At 44.8% G+C, this 17,596-nt stretch overlaps 1 protein-coding gene across 18 annotated transcripts in view; it reads left to right on the top strand.

Moving 5' to 3' along the window:
- The window catches only part of MAGI1 (membrane associated guanylate kinase, WW and PDZ domain containing 1), a 692,610-nt gene that overhangs the window by 541,588 nt on the left and 133,426 nt on the right, over window positions 1–17,596 (top strand). For all 18 annotated transcript variants that reach the window (XM_079114351.1, XM_079114364.1, XM_079114363.1 and 15 more), the window contains one exon: window positions 12,032–12,151. In XM_079114351.1, coding sequence (XP_078970477.1) covers window positions 12,032–12,151 — 120 coding nt within the window. The remainder of the gene's footprint in view (window positions 1–12,031; window positions 12,152–17,596) is intronic.

The following is a 17,596-nucleotide window of genomic DNA, read 5'->3' as shown; positions in this document are numbered from 1 at the left end:
CATGAGTATTAATTATGTGTACATATATGTGTATATATAACATACATTATATAGCTATATATATTATATAGAGAGAAGAAATTTTCTTCAATACTAGGTGTGTACCCAGGAGTACTATACCACTGAGCTACATCCCAGCCCTTTCCATTTTTTATTTTGAGAACAAGGTCTCACTAAGTTGGTAATAAGATAACTCTGAACTTGCCACCTGCCTAGGCCTCCCAAGTAGCTGAGATTTCAGGCATGCGCCACCATGCCCGGCTAGAGTGTAATATTTTTAACAGCTTTATTGGTATACAAATTTACATTCACACCATAAAATGCATCCTTTTAAAGTGGGCAGTTCATTGGTTTTTATTCATAGAACCATGCAACCATTATAATGATTTAATTATAGAATATTTTCATTACACCCCAAGGAAGCCGTATGCCCATTAGTAGTCACTCCTGATTTTTTTTTTCTCTTCTTCTGTTTTAAACTAAGAAAGAAGGCTGTCAAATAGTGGAAATAGGAAGCATTCAGCATTGGGGGTCCACCTAATTTGTTAAAGCTTGATTCTCTTAGTTAATCAGGTCTCTTCACCAAAATAATCATTTTCTATCACATGCTTTGGAAAATTATCTGGTTGAAATGGTTGGCAATTAGTCCATTTTATACAAACAATTGCTGTGATTAATTCAGAGAGAGTAAGAGTATTACCTCTCGTAATGGAGAAACTCCTCAGGTCTAATCCCCAGTTATCGTAGACAACCTTAAGATAGGACCGGGGCAGTACTGATGAATTCCTCTCAGGAAGAAAATGCCGCAAGATAATCCTCAAAGGTTGATTTTTGATAAGCATATTTCTGATGCTAAAGATCCTTATCCTTTATTTCCTGAGTGCCTTCAATGCGTTTTGGAATGAAGAGGTGGCAGCTTGAGAATTCTGCTTTTCCCTTCTTAATGAAGGCAAGGTTGCTGTGAGTTTACATGTGCCAAAGTTGTCTTCCCTGCGTAAAGGGGGAGAGGGATGAATTCTCTGGTTCAAGTTCTTCCTCGGGTTTCCTGTTGGATTCTGCTCTAGTTCACCTGATCATTCTGCTGGGGAGTGGATAGGACGCAGCTGCTGAGCATCCTGGGAGGTCTGTATCAGCTTCCTCGTCCCCCACCCTCACCTCTACAACCCAGCCGGCCTCGCTTTTCTTTAATGAGGACAGTTATTAGCTCCTCCCCTCCCGGCTTGTACCCCACTCCCTGCCCCATCCCACCCTAGTCTCTGTCAAGAACAGATGTTTTCCATTGCTCTGTGCCATAAAAACCTGGATTCAAATCTTGGTTCTGCCCTTTACCAACTGCAGCATTTCAGACAAATCACATAATCCCCTCACCCCTTTCTGCCTGTTTACTTATCTGTGACCTGGGAATAATATTCCTTATTTTATGGGGTTATTACAAATGTTCAATGAAATAGTGCATTTAAAGTATAAAGGTTGACCTAGATTCAGAACTGTTTTTTTGATGAATGAAATTTGGGGAGGGTGGTGACTGGTGATTGAACTTGGGGGCACTGGACCACTGAGCCACATCCCCAGCCCTATTTTGTATCTTATTTAGAGACAGGGTCTCACTGAGGTGCTTAGCACCTTGCTTTTGCTGAGGCTGGCTTTGAACTTGCGATCCTCCCGTCTCAGCCTCCCAAGCCGCTGAGATTACAGGTGTGTGTGCACCACAGCACCCGACCTGAGTGAAACTTTTAAAAGCTTTCCATTTGCTGAGGATCTGTATCCTTGGACATGAGTTGATTTGTGCCTCCTCATCATTCTGCAGATCAGTCAGAGCAGTGGACGCCCTTCCTGCTTAACAGACCAGGGCACTGAGTGCATGAAAAGAGGTCGTCCAATATCAACCACGTAGTGTAGTGGCACGGCTGGACTAGGCTGGTTCTTCTTCCCCCAGCATCTTGCGCTGGGGTTGTCTGAAGCCTCTGCTAATTATTGAGAGCCTTTTGCTTGACAGAGGTGAATACATGCCCTCCTTTGGCATCACCATGTGATTCACTCTGCTGTCTGCAGAGTCCCCATTTTTCCTCGCCATCATGTGGATTTACTTACAAGGTAACACGTCCACAATCTCAGAACCCAGGGCCGCTGGCCTCAGGAAAAGGATGCATGGGTGGTTCAAGTGAACCTTTTTTTCTTTTCTTTTTTTGGTACCAGAGATTGAACTTGGGTGCTCAACCATAGAGCCACATCCCCAGTCCTTGTTCTATTTTATTTAGAGACAGGGTCTTGCTGAGTTTCTTAAGGTCTCCATGTTGCTGAGGCTGGCTTTGAACTCATGATCCTCCTGCCTCAGCCTCCTGAGCCGCTGGGATGACAGGCACGCACCACTGCACCTGGCCAGGTGGGTCCTCTTGAACTACTTGGATATGGTGCTTAAAACTTGGTTCCCTTCATCTCCAGTCACAGTTGTAGAGAAAAGCACTAGACGGAGGTGCACCTGGTGAGGTGCACTAGGTGAGGTGCTCCTGTCTCTGATGTCGGGGCTGCGTCTCTCGTCCATCAGCATAGTGGGAGCAATGGCAGGTCCTTATTTATTCCAGGTGTTTAGATGTGCTCTGCTCATGCGATTCCCGTGCTTCCGTCACACAGGGATCCCATATGCAGCACAGGGACTTCTGGGCTCCCGGGTGTGCATTGTAGCTATGGTGAAATCGTTGTCCTTAGGCACCTGCCGCTGAGCAGCTTGAAAGTGTTCCCGTCAAGACTGAGTTACCGAGTATCTGTTTTAAGATCCAGGGTAGAATAGAACCAGGGGACCCTTTCTGGCCTTTGAGAGGGTGGTCGGAGAGAGGGAGTGAGAAAGGCGCTTCTAGGGGAGATCAGCTCCCTGTGTCCCAGGTGACCTTCCTTCCTCACCAGGGGAAGTGTTTGTAGGAACTCTAAACAACTGGACATCAAAAGTTGAGTCCTGTTAAAACTGGGTTGACCCCTTCATCCCTGTTTATTTTATAATGCCCTCTGAGGATGACAATCCAAGTCCCTTTTGTGTTCCCCTTTATGATGAGGCATGGGTTTAGGTTCCATCCCAACCAGCTCCTAAGGTCTTTGAGGACAGGAAGTGTCCCTTTCCAGCTCTCTTCTGATAACGTGCACTTGGGGTGGGGGGCAGGGTGTTGCTCCGTGACATTAACAGTTTGAGTCACATTTATTCCTGTGAACCTTCCAAGTCCACTGAGCTATCACATCTGAGACTGCTGGCACTCTGGATTTTCACTTTTTCTCTCTGGCTTTCTTTTCTTTTTTTCACGTACCAGGGATTGATCCCAGGGGAATTTAACCACCGAAGCACATCCCCAGCCCTTTTTTATGTTTTATTTTGAGACAGGGTCTCGCTTTGTTCCTGAGGCTGGCTTTGAACTCATGATCCTCCTGCCTCAGCCTCCTGAGCTACTGGCAATGCACCATAATTATTTCCTTTTTACGTGACTGTATTTCAAATGTTTGGAAAGTGTGTGGGTTGGAATGGAAATCATGGAGTGAATAGTGCTGCTGATCCTCAGATTGTCTGAGAAGTGGGTAACTGTGTGGATTTGGGGGAAGAGTACCCCATTCCCTGCTCCATCTCCATGGAGTAAAGAATGAATAGTGCGAGGTTGTCCTGGATACCTGACGGGTACCCGCCATCCCTGACAAAGGCCAGATTGTGCCATGGGACACAGCGATGACCTGTTGAACACGGAGGCTGCTGAAGTGACTTTGATCTTTTGAAGCCTTGTTGGATTTTGATAAGCAGGGCCCAGGTTAACTTAACAGCAGGTGGTATTTTTGAGTATGAACCGTTTAATCTGAGTGGGTGACGAGGCCCCTGTGAACAGTCTGGCCCTGAGACCAGCTGGACAAGGTGCCGAGTGAGATCTCGGCTCGGATGGCTGGTCCTGAAACTTGATGGTGTTGGGGGACACTAACCAGTAGGAAATGGCTTATCAGTGTTTGATCACTCGCCTTTTCTTTTGGGTGCCTGAGCTGGATATTTCGAGGGAATCTTCTAGAATCAGAAGAGGCGGTGCCTGGGCTCCCTGTCCTGTTTCCTTTCTCGGGCCACGGTTTGTGGGATTTGATGATTGGGAAGGTCACTGGCTGATATCCTCAGCAAGGGTCAATGAAGACAAGTATACTCTAAGTTTACGAACCGTAAAATGTGCACAAGCAGCAAATAGCCACTCCAGCTTTGCTGAGAGAACTCTGGGGGCAGGGCCAATTCCTCCCGAGACATTCAGAAGGACAGAGCTCAAACTAATTAGGTAAGTCATGATCTGGTGGCGGAAAGCGTTGGTAGTATTCACTCTTCTGAACAACTCTTGTAGCATTTTAATGTGTAAGAGGGACTTTAGTTGAATGAGAACGGTTTGTGGTTTCAAAGTCAAAGCAGGTGGAAAAATAGTCCCGCCTTCCCCTGAGCTTAATTTGCATGTATTCCTCTTCATAGCTGAAGGGAGTGGTATTGGCCTTGATGTTGGTTTCCTACGCTTTGGAAACCTTGGGGCATATTGTCTGTGTGATTCAACCGGAGCCTGTAATTCTTTTCCATCTTTCTGTGAAGCCTATTAATATTGAAGATATTTGGGTAGAATGCCCAAGAATCAGGTCTTAAAATATTTCTGAAATAATAATTGTATTCAGTTTGTAAAGTGCCAAAACAACCCCCTGCCCATTGGAACAGTTCAGAATGTGGGAGGTCTGTAAGAAAGAAATGATTCTTTCATCTCAGCCCATTTCAGGAACTACTCTCCTAGGGTGTTAAAGGCTTAGTTGTGTTCCACCCATTGAACAGGCAGTAGCCACAAGGCTTGTACATTTTTTAAAAACTGAAATGCAACAATAGTGTATATTTCAGTGCATGCTATGAGCATTGCTTTTGGCAACCATGTACAGGTCTAAGCCTTATTTACCATTTACTCTTATGTAGCTTCTGAGGAAGATACATTGAGCCCATTGCATTCAATCCGTGTATTCATGAGGGTTTTTTAAAATTGTTTTTTGTTTTTTTTTTTTTTGTTGTTGTTTTGGTACCAGTGAACCCAGGGGTGCTTAACCACTGAGCCACACCCCCACCCCTTTTTGTGTTTTATTTTGAGACAAGATCTTACTAAATTGCTTATGGCCTGGCTAGGTTGCTGAGGCTGGCTTTGAATTTGCGATCCTCCTACCTCAGCCTCCATGTCACTGGGATTAGACATGCACCACGGCACCTAGCATGAAGAGGGTTTTTTGTTTGTTTGTTTGTTCGTTTGTTTGTTTTTGGTTGTTTTTTGTTTTTTTGAGTACAACAAATATCTAAGGATGTCTTTCCAATAGGAATCAAATTGAAATGTTTTAGAACCAAACATAAAAGTTTGGCCAGATCATTTTTCAAAAGCATTGAAGTGTTTTTGGAAGGAAGATTTCCTTACAGCAGTTCAAGATGCCTTACTGCCTCCTACGTCTGTTTCTTGTTACCCTGAGCACCAGGAATGCTCTGGGGCGTTGTGTTGAACGTAGTGTAAAACAGGCAACCTGAGTATCATCCGCTTTAGAGCTTTACTGGCCGATCTGCTTGCCCTGAGCCACGTGTAGCTACTTAAGTTCAAGGTAAATAACATCAAATAAAGTTTTCAAGTCAGTTCCTCCACCTCCGTAGCCACTTTGCAGCAGCCACGTGGTAGGGGCTATCATGGTAGCATCGCCATTAAGCGTTTCCACTGTTGTGGGACACTCGCTCTGTTGAACAAGAAGGACTTAGAACGGGGGATGACGTCATACCGTGACTTAGAACGGGGATGATGTCATACCATGACTCAAAAGGGGATGATGTCATACCGTGACTTAGAAGGGGGGGGAGGGATGACATCATACCATCTGCACCCAGACCAGGACTCTGCTAGCTGGTCACATGACCCTGGGCCACTTCCTTCCCCTCTCCGAGTCTCACCTTCTTCACCCATAAGATGACATACAATGTCAGTCCTTCTTTCCTTGTGAAGATGCAGGGCGGTAAGTTATCGATGAAGTGCTGGCCTGGGACTCGAGTCACCAAACCTCCAGGAAGTGGAAGCCATTATTCTTTCCCCAGCAGTTCCTGCTCATTTGGTCTGTCTTTCTTTTCTTTCTGAAGAGGAGGAGAGCTGCCGGCCCCAAGCTAATGACTGCAAGATCTGGCTGGCCTCGTTTCCAGCTAGACAAGCAGAAAGCGGTATTTTTTTTTTTTTTAAATATGTCATCCCTGGGAAACATGATAGAATTTGTTTTACTTCTCTTCTGTCAGGAAGTAACCCTTCTGGCTTTGTTAGGCGCGTGGTTTGTAATAATTGTACCCACCCCAGATGGCTCCTGAAAACCCTTTGAAATGCCATCTGTCAGGCGTGTGTCCAGCCGGCAGCCTGTCATTCTGCTACAAGAAAAGAGGAGGCGGGGCCCTGCCTCCGTCCTTTCCCACCCAGCATGGCTGAATGGCGCTGGGAAGGCTGGCCCAGACCCAGCCGCCTGCTCAGAGAGCACCCCAGGAGACCTCCTGCTAGCACACAACTTGGAATGGTTTTGTCTGGGTAATAAGCCCTGAAGGGTTTGTGGGGGCTCACCCCCAGTCACCTCCTCCTCTGCATCTCAAAGGCCATTGGAAGCATATGTATTTACAGGGGAAAGTGGTGTCTGGCCTAGTTTCCTTTTCCCTCTTAAGATGCAGCATTTCTGAAGTTCTTGATGATTTTAGATCCTTTCAGGAAATGAAGACCCAGGGACAACTGTTGTCTTTAAAGGACATCTGAGAAATCCCATGGGGAAAACGTGGTTGAAAAGAAAAGGCAAAGATAAGATGGCTACCCAGCAGGCAGAACAAGATTGGTCTGGTCTAGGAGGGTGGACTAAACCCAGCAGATCTTTTGTTTGGTTTTATTTTATCCTCCTCTCTGTTGAGCGGGTGGATTAAATGATTGGAATTTCAGTATGGAGGCTGTTTGTGGGAGAGGCCATATAGAACAGATTTAAGACAGGCCCGTTCCCAGCATGTCTCAAAGACAGTCTCTGCTTGCTCTGCTCTGGAATTTCCAAGTAGGATGTAGACTGCTTGTGTTTACAAGGAGCTGGCTGAACAGCTTTTGCACTTGGCTTCAGGACCCCTCAGCCTCCTTCTGGCTGCTGCTGATTAATCTCCTTTGGGGATCTTCCTCCTCTTTCTGGCTTCAAAAAGTTAGTTCTAGCTAGGTGCAGTGGCGCACACCTGTAATCCCAGCGATTCAGGAGGCTGAGGCAGGAGGATCGCAAGTTCAAAGCCAGCCTCAGCAATTTAGTGAGGCACTAAGCAATTCAGTGAGACCTTGTCACTAATAAAATATAAGAAGGGCTGGGGATGTGGTTCTTGGTTAAGTGCCCCTGGGTTCAATCCCCCATATCAAAAAAAAAAAAAAAAAAAAAAAAAGTTAGGTCTTCCTGTTCAATCCAAACTTTGGGACTTCCTTTTCTACATTCCCTCCTTAGGATTTCTTCTTTAATTTCTTGCCTTCAAATGCCCCTGGTTTACTGATCAACTGACCACTGCTAAGTTTCTGTGGCAGTAGCCACTGGGACCTTCAGGCTCATAAGTCGCTCTCCGCTCCAAGGTATCTGCTCACCAGATACCTTGTGCAGATGTGACAGACAACCTCTACAACCACCCACCCCATCGCCATTTCCTCCTCTTGTTTCAGTCTCTTAATGGCACAGCTCATTCCCCTGGGTCAAAAAAGAAGTCAGTCCTTATTCTTCTTTCTTACATACTATATCCAATCCACCAGCAAGTTTTGTTACTTCTGTCTTCAAAATATAGAACCAGTATGATGTGTTAAATTGACATACAGTTAACCGATGGACTAAATTGCAGCTATTTAAGATATTCATATGCCGATCAGTTACAGTGCCGCACGCCTGTCAACTCTGGAGGCTGAGGCAGGAGGATCATGAGTTCAAAGCCAGCCTCAGCAACTTAGTGAGACCCTGTCTCTAAACAAAATATAAAATGGGCTGGGAATGTGGCTCAGTGGTTAAGTGCCCCTGGATTCAATCCCCAGAACCAATAAATTTTTAAAATATTCAGTTTTGGGGCTGGGGACATAGCTCAGTGGTAGAGTGCTTGCCTTGCATGCACAAGGCCCTGGGTTCAATCCCCAGCGTGGCAAAAAAAGAAAAAAAAAAAATTCAGTTTCTGTAGTTACTATCTGTTTGTGTCTCAGCACCTGCATTTTACCCGCCTGGTCCACACCCGACTATCTCTCTCCAGGTCACTGTGACAGCCACCCAACTGGTCTCCCTGCTTCTCTTCTTGCTTACCTCCTCTCTCTGCCTGCTCTCTGCAAAGCCAAAGGTCTTTTAAAAAGAGGTATTAAATTAAGGCACCACCTTGCTCAAAAACCCTCTGGTGACTTCCCGTCTCCCTTAGAATACAGTGACAGTATGAATCATTTGCTGTGGCCTGCCTCATCTGGCCCTGGCTTGCACTTCCAGCCTCTTCCATCTCTCTGCTACAAGGGCACCCGTCCTTTAAAAAAAAAAAAAAATGTTCTTTTGAGATATGCATGACAGTAGAGTGTTTTTAGTTTAGTTTTGTGTTTTTTCTCTTTTTTGGTACCAGGGATAGAACCCAGGAGTGCCTAGCCACTGAGCCACATCCCCAGCCCTTTTTTATATTTTATTTAGAGACGGGGTCCCACTGAGTTGCTTAGGGCCTCACTAAGTTGCTGAGGCTGGCTTTGGACTCTGGATCCTCCTGCCTCAGCTTCCTGAGCTGCTGGGATTATAGGCGTGCACCACTGCGGCCAGCAGTAGAGTGTATTTTGACATATCATTCACGCATGGAGTATGTCTCATTCCGATTAGGATCCCAGTCTTGTGGTTGTCCATGACGTGGAGTTTCACTGGCAGATGTCCTCTCCTCTTTTTCCCCTCCCCCAATGTGCTGCCTGTTTCCACATCAAAGCCCTTAGCAGACCCTCTGCCTGGTAGGCTTTCCCCTCACCTGGCAGGAGACAGGCCTTCCCTGCTCACCTATCTGAACTTGCTCCCCAACCCCTCACCTTGCCCCTGACCTCCAAAAAGCACTCCAACCCAAATGCCCACGTGGCTCTGAGATTCTGACTTTAACCCACAGAAGCATCAGTTCCTCTGCCTGCTTCCTCTGATATGATATGCTGCATGTCTTCACGTACATATTTATTGTCTCTCAAATTAAAAGCAGCTCAACTCACAGTAGCTAAGCCATGGAACCAACCTAGGTGTCCTTCAGCAGATGAATGGCCATAGAATCTGTGGTACATCCGTATGATGGAATATTACTCAGTCTTAAAGAAGAATGGAATGATGGCATTTGCTGGTAAATGAATGGAACTGGAGACTCTCATGCTAAGTGAAATAAGCCAGTCCCCAAAAGCTAAATTCACAATAAGGGGTTGGGGTAGGGAAGAATAGAGTCACTTTAGATTAGGTAGAGGGGAGTCAAGGAAAGGGAAGGGGTATGGAGGTAGGAAAGATAGTAGAGTGGAACAGACATTATTACCTCACGTACTTATATTGAGGGCATGACCTGTGTGATCCTACAGCATGTCCAATCAGAAAGATGAGGAATTATACTCCATTTATGTACAATTTATCCAGCTGCATACATGCATTCTACTGTCATGTGTAGCTAATCAGAATAAGTAAAAAGTCAATAAAAATAATAAAATATAAATTTCAGTAAGGCAGGGACTTTGTCTTATTTTCCCAGTGCCTAAATTAGTGCTTGGCATTCATGGGGGGATGAGTGGTTCAGCACAGATTTATTAAATGACTGAAATGTGATGACATCTGTACACACATATACATAGAGACACATATACCACACCAGGTTATTACAGTGGGATTTTAACGTTAAGAGTGTATGAACTCACTTCATTCCAACAGTAACATCAAGGACAAAATCTACTCACAATGATTGAACTCAGCCCTCTCAAAGGATTATTTCATTCAGTACCTGTGGTGCAGGTATTGTTGTTAGCCCCGTTTTGCAGTAGAGGATGCTGAGAAGTAACAGAAGCTCAGGAACTTGTCCAAGACCCTCACCTGGGGAGCCAGACTGTGAACTTGCCCTTCCCACCCAGACCCCCCGGGTCTCCAACAGTATATGATACTCTCTTTATTTACACGGTACCTGCTGGGTGTCTGCCTCCTGAGATGGAGGTTTAAAAGCCACGAAGGACCTCTCATCCATCAGGGTGCCAGGAATGGGAACAGATTAGGAAAGAGTGTTGGAGTAGACTTCTGGACGCTTCACAAGCAAGCGTCTTCCCCAGAAAGCCCCTGTGTGCTGAGCGTGAGCAGGAACCCTGGATATAGGACCATTTTTGAATAAGTCGCAGCTATTTAGGATTCTCAGATTGCAGATGTTTTTAAATGGGGTGCATTTAAAAATGTATTTAGCCTGAGTAAAGTATGTGGTAATTCTTTTTTTTGTGGGGGTGGGGAGGGAGTACCAGGGATTAAACTCAGGGGCACTCAGCCACTGAGCCACATCCCCAGACCTTTTTAATATTTTATTTAGAAACAGGCCTCACTGAGTTGCTTAGGGCCTCACTCAGTTGCCCAGGCTGGCTCTGAACTTGTGATCCTCCTGCCTCAGCCTCCCGAGCTGCTGGGATTATGGTGTGCATCACTGCACAGTGTGATAATTCTTGAGTTTTTTGACTTCCAGGAATTCTGGATATCCAAGGTGGATGTGGGGATGTGGTCATTACCTAGGCAGGGGTACTTTGTTCTGTTGGGAACACACCTGTAATCCCAGTAACTTGGGAGGCTGAGGCAGGAGGATCAAGAGTTCAAAGCCAGACTCAGCCAAAGCAACTCAGTGAGGCCCTGTCTCTAAATAAAATACACGATAGGACTGGGGATGTGGCTCAGTGACTGAGTGCCCCTGAGTTCAATCCTTGGTATCCACCCCCCCCCCAAAAAAAAAAGATTGCGTGGTTCCAGCAACATTAAGGCTGTGGATTACATATAGTGGGTTCTTTAATTAAAGTAGAAGGGAGAGAATCCTAGGAATATGGGGAAATGGCTTATTTTACAGAAAATAAGCAATATAATCAGCCCCATGGATAATGAAGGCTGGCAAACCTGAGCTGCATTCTCTTTTTAAGTGCTGGGAGCAGAAGTCACATTTTTGTGCTCCTTGACGGTCATTGACTCCCAGTAGACACTGCACGCGTGCTTCTTAGTTCATTTTTTTCCTTGGGGATGTGTGTACCACCTTCAGCTCAGTGTGCCACACTGTGAGTCCAGGCTGGCTCCAGAGCCCAGCTCTGGAGCTAGGTGACTCAAGTACTCCCAAAGTTCCACATCATTTCCTCCCCGGTGGCATTCATCAGCCATTGAGACTGTGGCCAGGACCATTCAGGGGAAGAGTTTTTCTACCATGTGCAAAGTCCCTCTCCTCTCGCCAGACTCACGGGTGGCCTCTTCTCACCCAACGTATTCATTACTTGAGGAGCAGCAGCGGTTGAATCGCTGGGAGGTGTCCAAGCCCAGATCTTGTGCAACTGCACTTCTCTTCTGATGTGTTGCTGCAATGGTATCATTTTCTCCAAAGGGCTTATTACATTGGAACTTACCGGATGTATTGAGGAAGGAACAGAAGGGTTTTGAGGCACGTGATAAAAATATAAACCCCTTAGGCGCTGAGCTTCGAGTGGATGGTTTTTTGTATTGGCTGGAGTCCTAAAAGCTGCTGATGGTAAATGTCACCTCTTTGGTTCAGTGCATGTCACACAATGGTGAACCCCCCCCCCCCCCCCAGGTGACCTCTCTGGCTGGGTTTCCACTTTCTCTTGCTGGAGGGTCACACTGAGGGTGCTCTTTTAGAAGGAAGCTGCCTTTCCCTGGGTGCTGTCTGGACAGAGAAGTCACCCTGTTGCAGGCACGCTGGCTGAGCAGGTTGGCTTAATTACACCTGGATGTGGAACTTCCTGTTCTCCCTGGCTGATGGCATCTACGCCCTTGTCGTTTCTGCTTGCAGGCACAACCCGATCTCCACGAGAAGGAGAAGTGCCTGGCGTGGATTACAACTTTCTGACTGTGAAGGAGTTCTTGGACCTCGAGCAGAGCGGGACTCTTCTGGAAGTCGGCACCTATGAAGGTGAGGAGCTGTGTCTGCAGGAGAACACGCCCCTCCTGGGCACCCCTAGGTGCTGGGGGCTTTGTCCTCAGCCCTCCAGGACTTTGGGTTCACCCTGACGTGATCAACAGTGATACAATATGTGGACTAAGGCTTTGTGGAGTACTTTCCAAATAGTCTGCTTTGCTCCATAAGTTTTCTCTTTTAGTTTAGTTAAGTGTGTATATTCTGTGCTTTAATATGGGTATTAAAGTATATGGGTATAGCATGGTATTCTAAGAACAGGAGGAAGAAACATGGAAAGTCACAACATGTGACCTCTTGGATGATGTTGTTTTGATCTTACAGGAATGAAATAACATGTTTACCACAAATTGTTTGTTTGTTTGTTTCTTTCTTTCTTTGTTTCTTCCTTCCTTCCTTTCTTTCTTTCTTTTTTGTACTGGGGATTGAACCCAGGGCACTGGACCACTGAACCGCATCTCCAGCTCTTTTTTATATTTTATTTAGAGACAGGATCTTGCTGAGTTGCTTAGGGCCTCACTAAGTTGCTAAGTTGAGGCTGGCTTTGAACTTGCGATCCTCCTGCCTCAGCCTCCTGAGCCGCTGGGATTATAGGTGTGTGCCACAGAGCCTGGCGGGTTGTGATTTTTTAAAATAGAAAATACATAGTTCATAAAGAAAAGTATTTAAAAAGTATTTGGTAAGGAATCTCCTTCATATGCCTGTCTCCCAATCGTCTGATCTCCAACTCGGTATTACCAACAGTGTTACTGATAACGGTGGTTACTGATCACTTCTCTGAAGTTTTTAATGTAAATGTAAACATGTATGTACATGCGTGTATATACACCTGCCTGGGTTCTTATATCTCCTGTTTTGCACAGAAGGTAGTTTACAAGATCTGCTGTTCAGTACCTTGCTCTTTTTGTTTAGCAACGCGTCTTGCTAGATCTTTGCGGTTCCGCAGGAGGCCCCTTCTTGTTATTTTCTTTTTAAAATGGATAATTTCTTTGTTTAGGCACATCATAATTTATTTAACTGGTTTCCTCTGGATAAGATTCTAATCCACACATAGTGATCGTGGATGTTTATAGGACACAATGTTGTATTTTGATGCATGTATACAATGTATACTGGTCAGATCAGGGCAGTTGGCGGTTACCTCAGTTAACCCTCAGTTTATCATGACTTTGCACTGGGAATATTCAAAATCCTCTCTCCTTTCTCCTTACTTTTTTTTTTTTTTTTTTTGTGGGGGGTGGATGTGTAATGAGGATTGAACTCAGGGGCACTTGACCCCTGAGCCACATCCCCAGCCCTAGTTTGTATTTTATTTAGAGACAGGGTCTCACCGAGTTGCTTAATGCCTCACTTTTGCTGAGGCTGGGTCTTGCTGAGTTGCTTAAGGCCTCACTAAGTTGCTAAGTTGAGGCTGGCTTTGAACTTACAATCCTCCTGCCTCAGCCTCCCAAGTCGCTGGGTTTACAGGTGTGCACTCCCTTACCTGGCAGCTATTTTGAAATATAGAAGTAATTGCTGTCAGCTATAGTTACCCGAGACAGAATAGAACATTGAAGTGATTCCTGTTATCCAACTGCAGTCCTGTGGAAATAAACCATCCTGTCCATGAGCCCCCTCCTTGACTCCCTTCCCAGCCTCTAATAAATGCAGCCTTTCTATCCATTTCCTTGAGATTAATGTTTGTAGCATCCACAGACAGGTGTGACCATGAAAGATTTGCCTTTCTGGGCTGGAATTATTTTTCTTAATGTCCCCTATTTTCATCCATATTGCCACCAATGATAGGATTTCATTCTTTGTATGGCCAAATAATATTCCATTGTGTAGATAAATCTCATTTCCTTTATTCATTCATGTGTCCATGGACACACAGGTGGATTCCACATCCTGGTCATTGTAAATAGCAGTAAACATGAGAGTGCGGATATATCTTCAACATAGCGATTCATTTTCCTTTGGATATAGATTTGATGGTTGAATTGCTGGGGATCATATGGTAGTTCTACCTCTCATTTTCTAAGGAACCTCCATACTGTTTTTTATAATGGCCATACTAATTTACATTCAGTATGCAAGAGTTCCCCTTTCTCTGCATCTTTGCTAGTATTTTTTTTTCAGTATTTAAACATTATTTCTTTTAGTTGTAGATGGACACAATACCTTCATTTTATTTATTTATTTTTATGTGGTGCTGAGAATCGAACCCAGTGCCTCATGTGCTAGGCAAGAGCTCTACCACTGAGCCAGAACCCCAGCCCCTGTTTTTGGTCTTTTTTATAGTTATCATTCTAACAGAGTGAGGTGATACTATGATTTTGATGATCACTGATTATAAGAATCCTTTCTTTCCTACCGGGGTGCAGCGGCACATACCTGTAATCCCAGCAGCTTGGGAGGCTGAGGCAGGAGGATTGTGAGTTCAAAGCCAGCCTCAGCAACTTAGTGAGGCCCTAAGCGACTCAGCAAAACCCTCTCTCTAAATAAAATATAAAAGAGGGCTGAGGATGTGGCTCAGTGGTTAAGTAGTGCACCTGGTTTCAGTCCCTGGTACCAAAAAACAAAGAAAGAAAGAAATTCTTTTTTTTCTTCTTGGTCATTTACATATCTTCAAAATGGTACATTTTTAAAAACAATACCTAGCTTGATTTTTCTTTAGAGTTTTTCTGTTTGTAACAGAAGTATAATGCTATTAATTAGGTGGATTTACTAATCATATTATAGTTATATGTATCTCTTTATAAAAAAACTCTTAAAATTTAGATTTATTGGATAATTGGAAGGGCATTTTAAAGATCATACTTAAAAAGAAAGGGTAAATAGAAAGCTGATTATTGTTTTCTTAGGGACAGTATAGCTTTGATGTGTTAATAGCTTCTATTACAGGTGGTAACTGAAAGTCAGGTAATGATCATACATCTTAGGGGTGCAGTTTCTGGTCTGATATTTTTGGAGGGGAAAGGAGGATCACCTTTGTTACTGTTGCTCATTTCCACTGTGTGAATAGACATTGCATAGTGTTTAGATATAAATCAAGTTGCTGCTTGTCAACCTGGGCGTATTGTTTTGGGATATTGCTAATTATCAACTCGCTTACTTCCCTAGAAGCCAGTGTGACCGTGTAGCCGGTGACCTGGGTGGGGATCTGCAAACGATTAAGGTCCACCTGCCCTGTGAGGGAGTGGGGGCAGCTAAGGGGCTATCCAGGGAACTTTTTGTCCCTGGGAAGCTAGTTAAAAATTCAGTGACCACTGGACAGCAGGTGTGAATTCTCTTTGGTGTGCAGAGTGAATCATCCTTATCTGAAATCAGTTATTATGCCAACGTGAGAAGCCTGAATCCCAGATCCACAAAGTGTCCATTTGCATTTTTGGAGAGGCCAGCAGAAGTGTCCGCGGTAGGGAAGGGGAGGCTTGTGATTTGGACGACAGTTTCATGTGGAAAAAGAATAGACTCCCTCTATTCGGATGTTTATGCGACCTTGTATATAGGCGGAGTAGGATCTTTTTCTCAGGTAACGTCACCATTGCGACAGGGAGTTATCATCACTGAAGTTTTGCCTGGAGTGCTCAGGCCAGTGGCATCGAATGACTTTGGCAGGGTTGTCCAGCAGTGCCAGCACACCAGATCGGGAATCAAACCAAGTCTGTTTTTCCTGAAAACCCCAAGACAAATATTCTGAGTTTAACAAATCACCCATGAGTACTTCCACCTGACTTCCTGGTGGGTAGCAATGGGGAAGTCAATATTTTCCAGAACACCTCTGATGGACTTATGTAAAACTGCATTTCTGTCAATGCTGGTTGGTGATTTTGAAGTTGAAGTTAATCCCCAGATTAACCCATTCCACTTTTTAACCATTTGACTCTACTCTGTTCTCTGACCTTTGACCTTCGACCATATGAGATGACTCAATTTTTTTGTAACAGACTCAAATCTGTTATATTGACTCTCTTTTAAAAATTTTTATTATATTTAGAGACAGAGACTCGCTGAGTTGCTTAGGGCCTCACTAAGCTGCTGAGGCTGGCTTTGAACTCACGATCCTCCTGCCTCAGCCTCCTGAGCCGCTGGGATGACAGGTGTGCCCACCATGCCCAACTGTTGTATTGACTTTTAATAGCAGAAATCAAAGTAGAATTTGTATTAAAATTCCAGATACTGTCCCAGGCATAGTGCTGGAGAAATCGTCTGAGAGCTGCTTCTGTCTTGGCCTCCCCTGGACCAGTCACCGGCCAGCCACTGGTGCGGGCAGGCTCCACAGTCTCAGGGCCTGAGAGTGATCGTCAGCACCTCTCTGTTAAGCTGTGTGCCCTGCAGCAAGCTGCTTAAAGCTCCCTATCTATGTTTTCCCCTCAGTAAAATAAGGATAATCATCCTGCTCTCTTATAGGTAGGACTAAATGAGACAATAATTGGAAAGGGCTTAGCCGAGTGTCTGACACACGTAAGCTCTCAATCAGCATTAGCTCTGATATTTACACACATGACTGCTCTGAAATTCCTACTGCTGCGGAGTCCCACCCCCTCGTTCCAGTCGGTAAACCAGTGGATTTGCCAGCAAAACATCTTTATTGACTTCGCAGATACTAATGATCTCTTTTACTGGTTTGAATTTTTTTTTTTTTTTCTTTCAGCCTCTACTTAGGTCGAGGAGGAAAATCCTGACACTTGACACGCTTTAAAGCAATACACTTGGACTTTTTAAAGTAAAAGTAATTGGTGTACTTGATCGCTGTGGTTCTGATATGTGTTCCCCAGCGCCCGTGTGCTGTCGGAGGGTAGTAGAACCCTTGAGAGGTGGGGCCTGTTGGAAGTCTTCCAGTCATATGGGGACTGGACAAAATAAATGCTCATTAAATACTTATTGAAATGAATTGCACGTGTATGCATTGCTCTAGCATCGGGACCTGGACCTCTCCTCTCTCTTTTTCTCTCTGCTTCCCAACCACATGAGGGGAACAGATTGCTCCATGATGTGCCCCCCACCATGACATCTTGTCACACCACAGGCCCAAAGCAAATGGGCCAGCAGGTCCTGGACCAGAATCTCTGAGACTGTAAGCCAAATACATTTCCTCTATTTAAGTGGATTTTATCAGGGATTTTGCTATAGTAACAGAGGGCTGACTAACAGTGGTGGAACAGCTTCTGTAATAAAGAACTTAAAAATACATTAAGTCCAGGTTGCTTGCCTTCAAGTAACCCTTGCTAAAGTATCTAGTGCAAGCGTTCAGAAAGCTTATTCTAAATGGCATATACATATGGGTTCTTGTTCATTTTACTCTTTTCTTGCCCTCTGCCCTCAAAATACTTGGGAGATCTTCTCACAGTGCCCCACACAGTTCCACCTTACTCTTACCAGTGCTTCACAGTTTCCTGTGTATGGATATACGCAATTTATTTAATTAGTCCTCTGCAAATGGGCATTTGGGTGTCTCCTGCC

The sequence above is a fragment of the Sciurus vulgaris genome, assembly GCF_902686455.1.
Source record: "Sciurus vulgaris genome assembly, chromosome: 16".
NCBI classification, from domain to species: Eukaryota; Metazoa; Chordata; class Mammalia; order Rodentia; family Sciuridae; genus Sciurus; species Sciurus vulgaris.
Note: the sequence above shows the minus strand (reverse complement) of the source record. Positions and strands in the feature narration are given on the sequence as shown.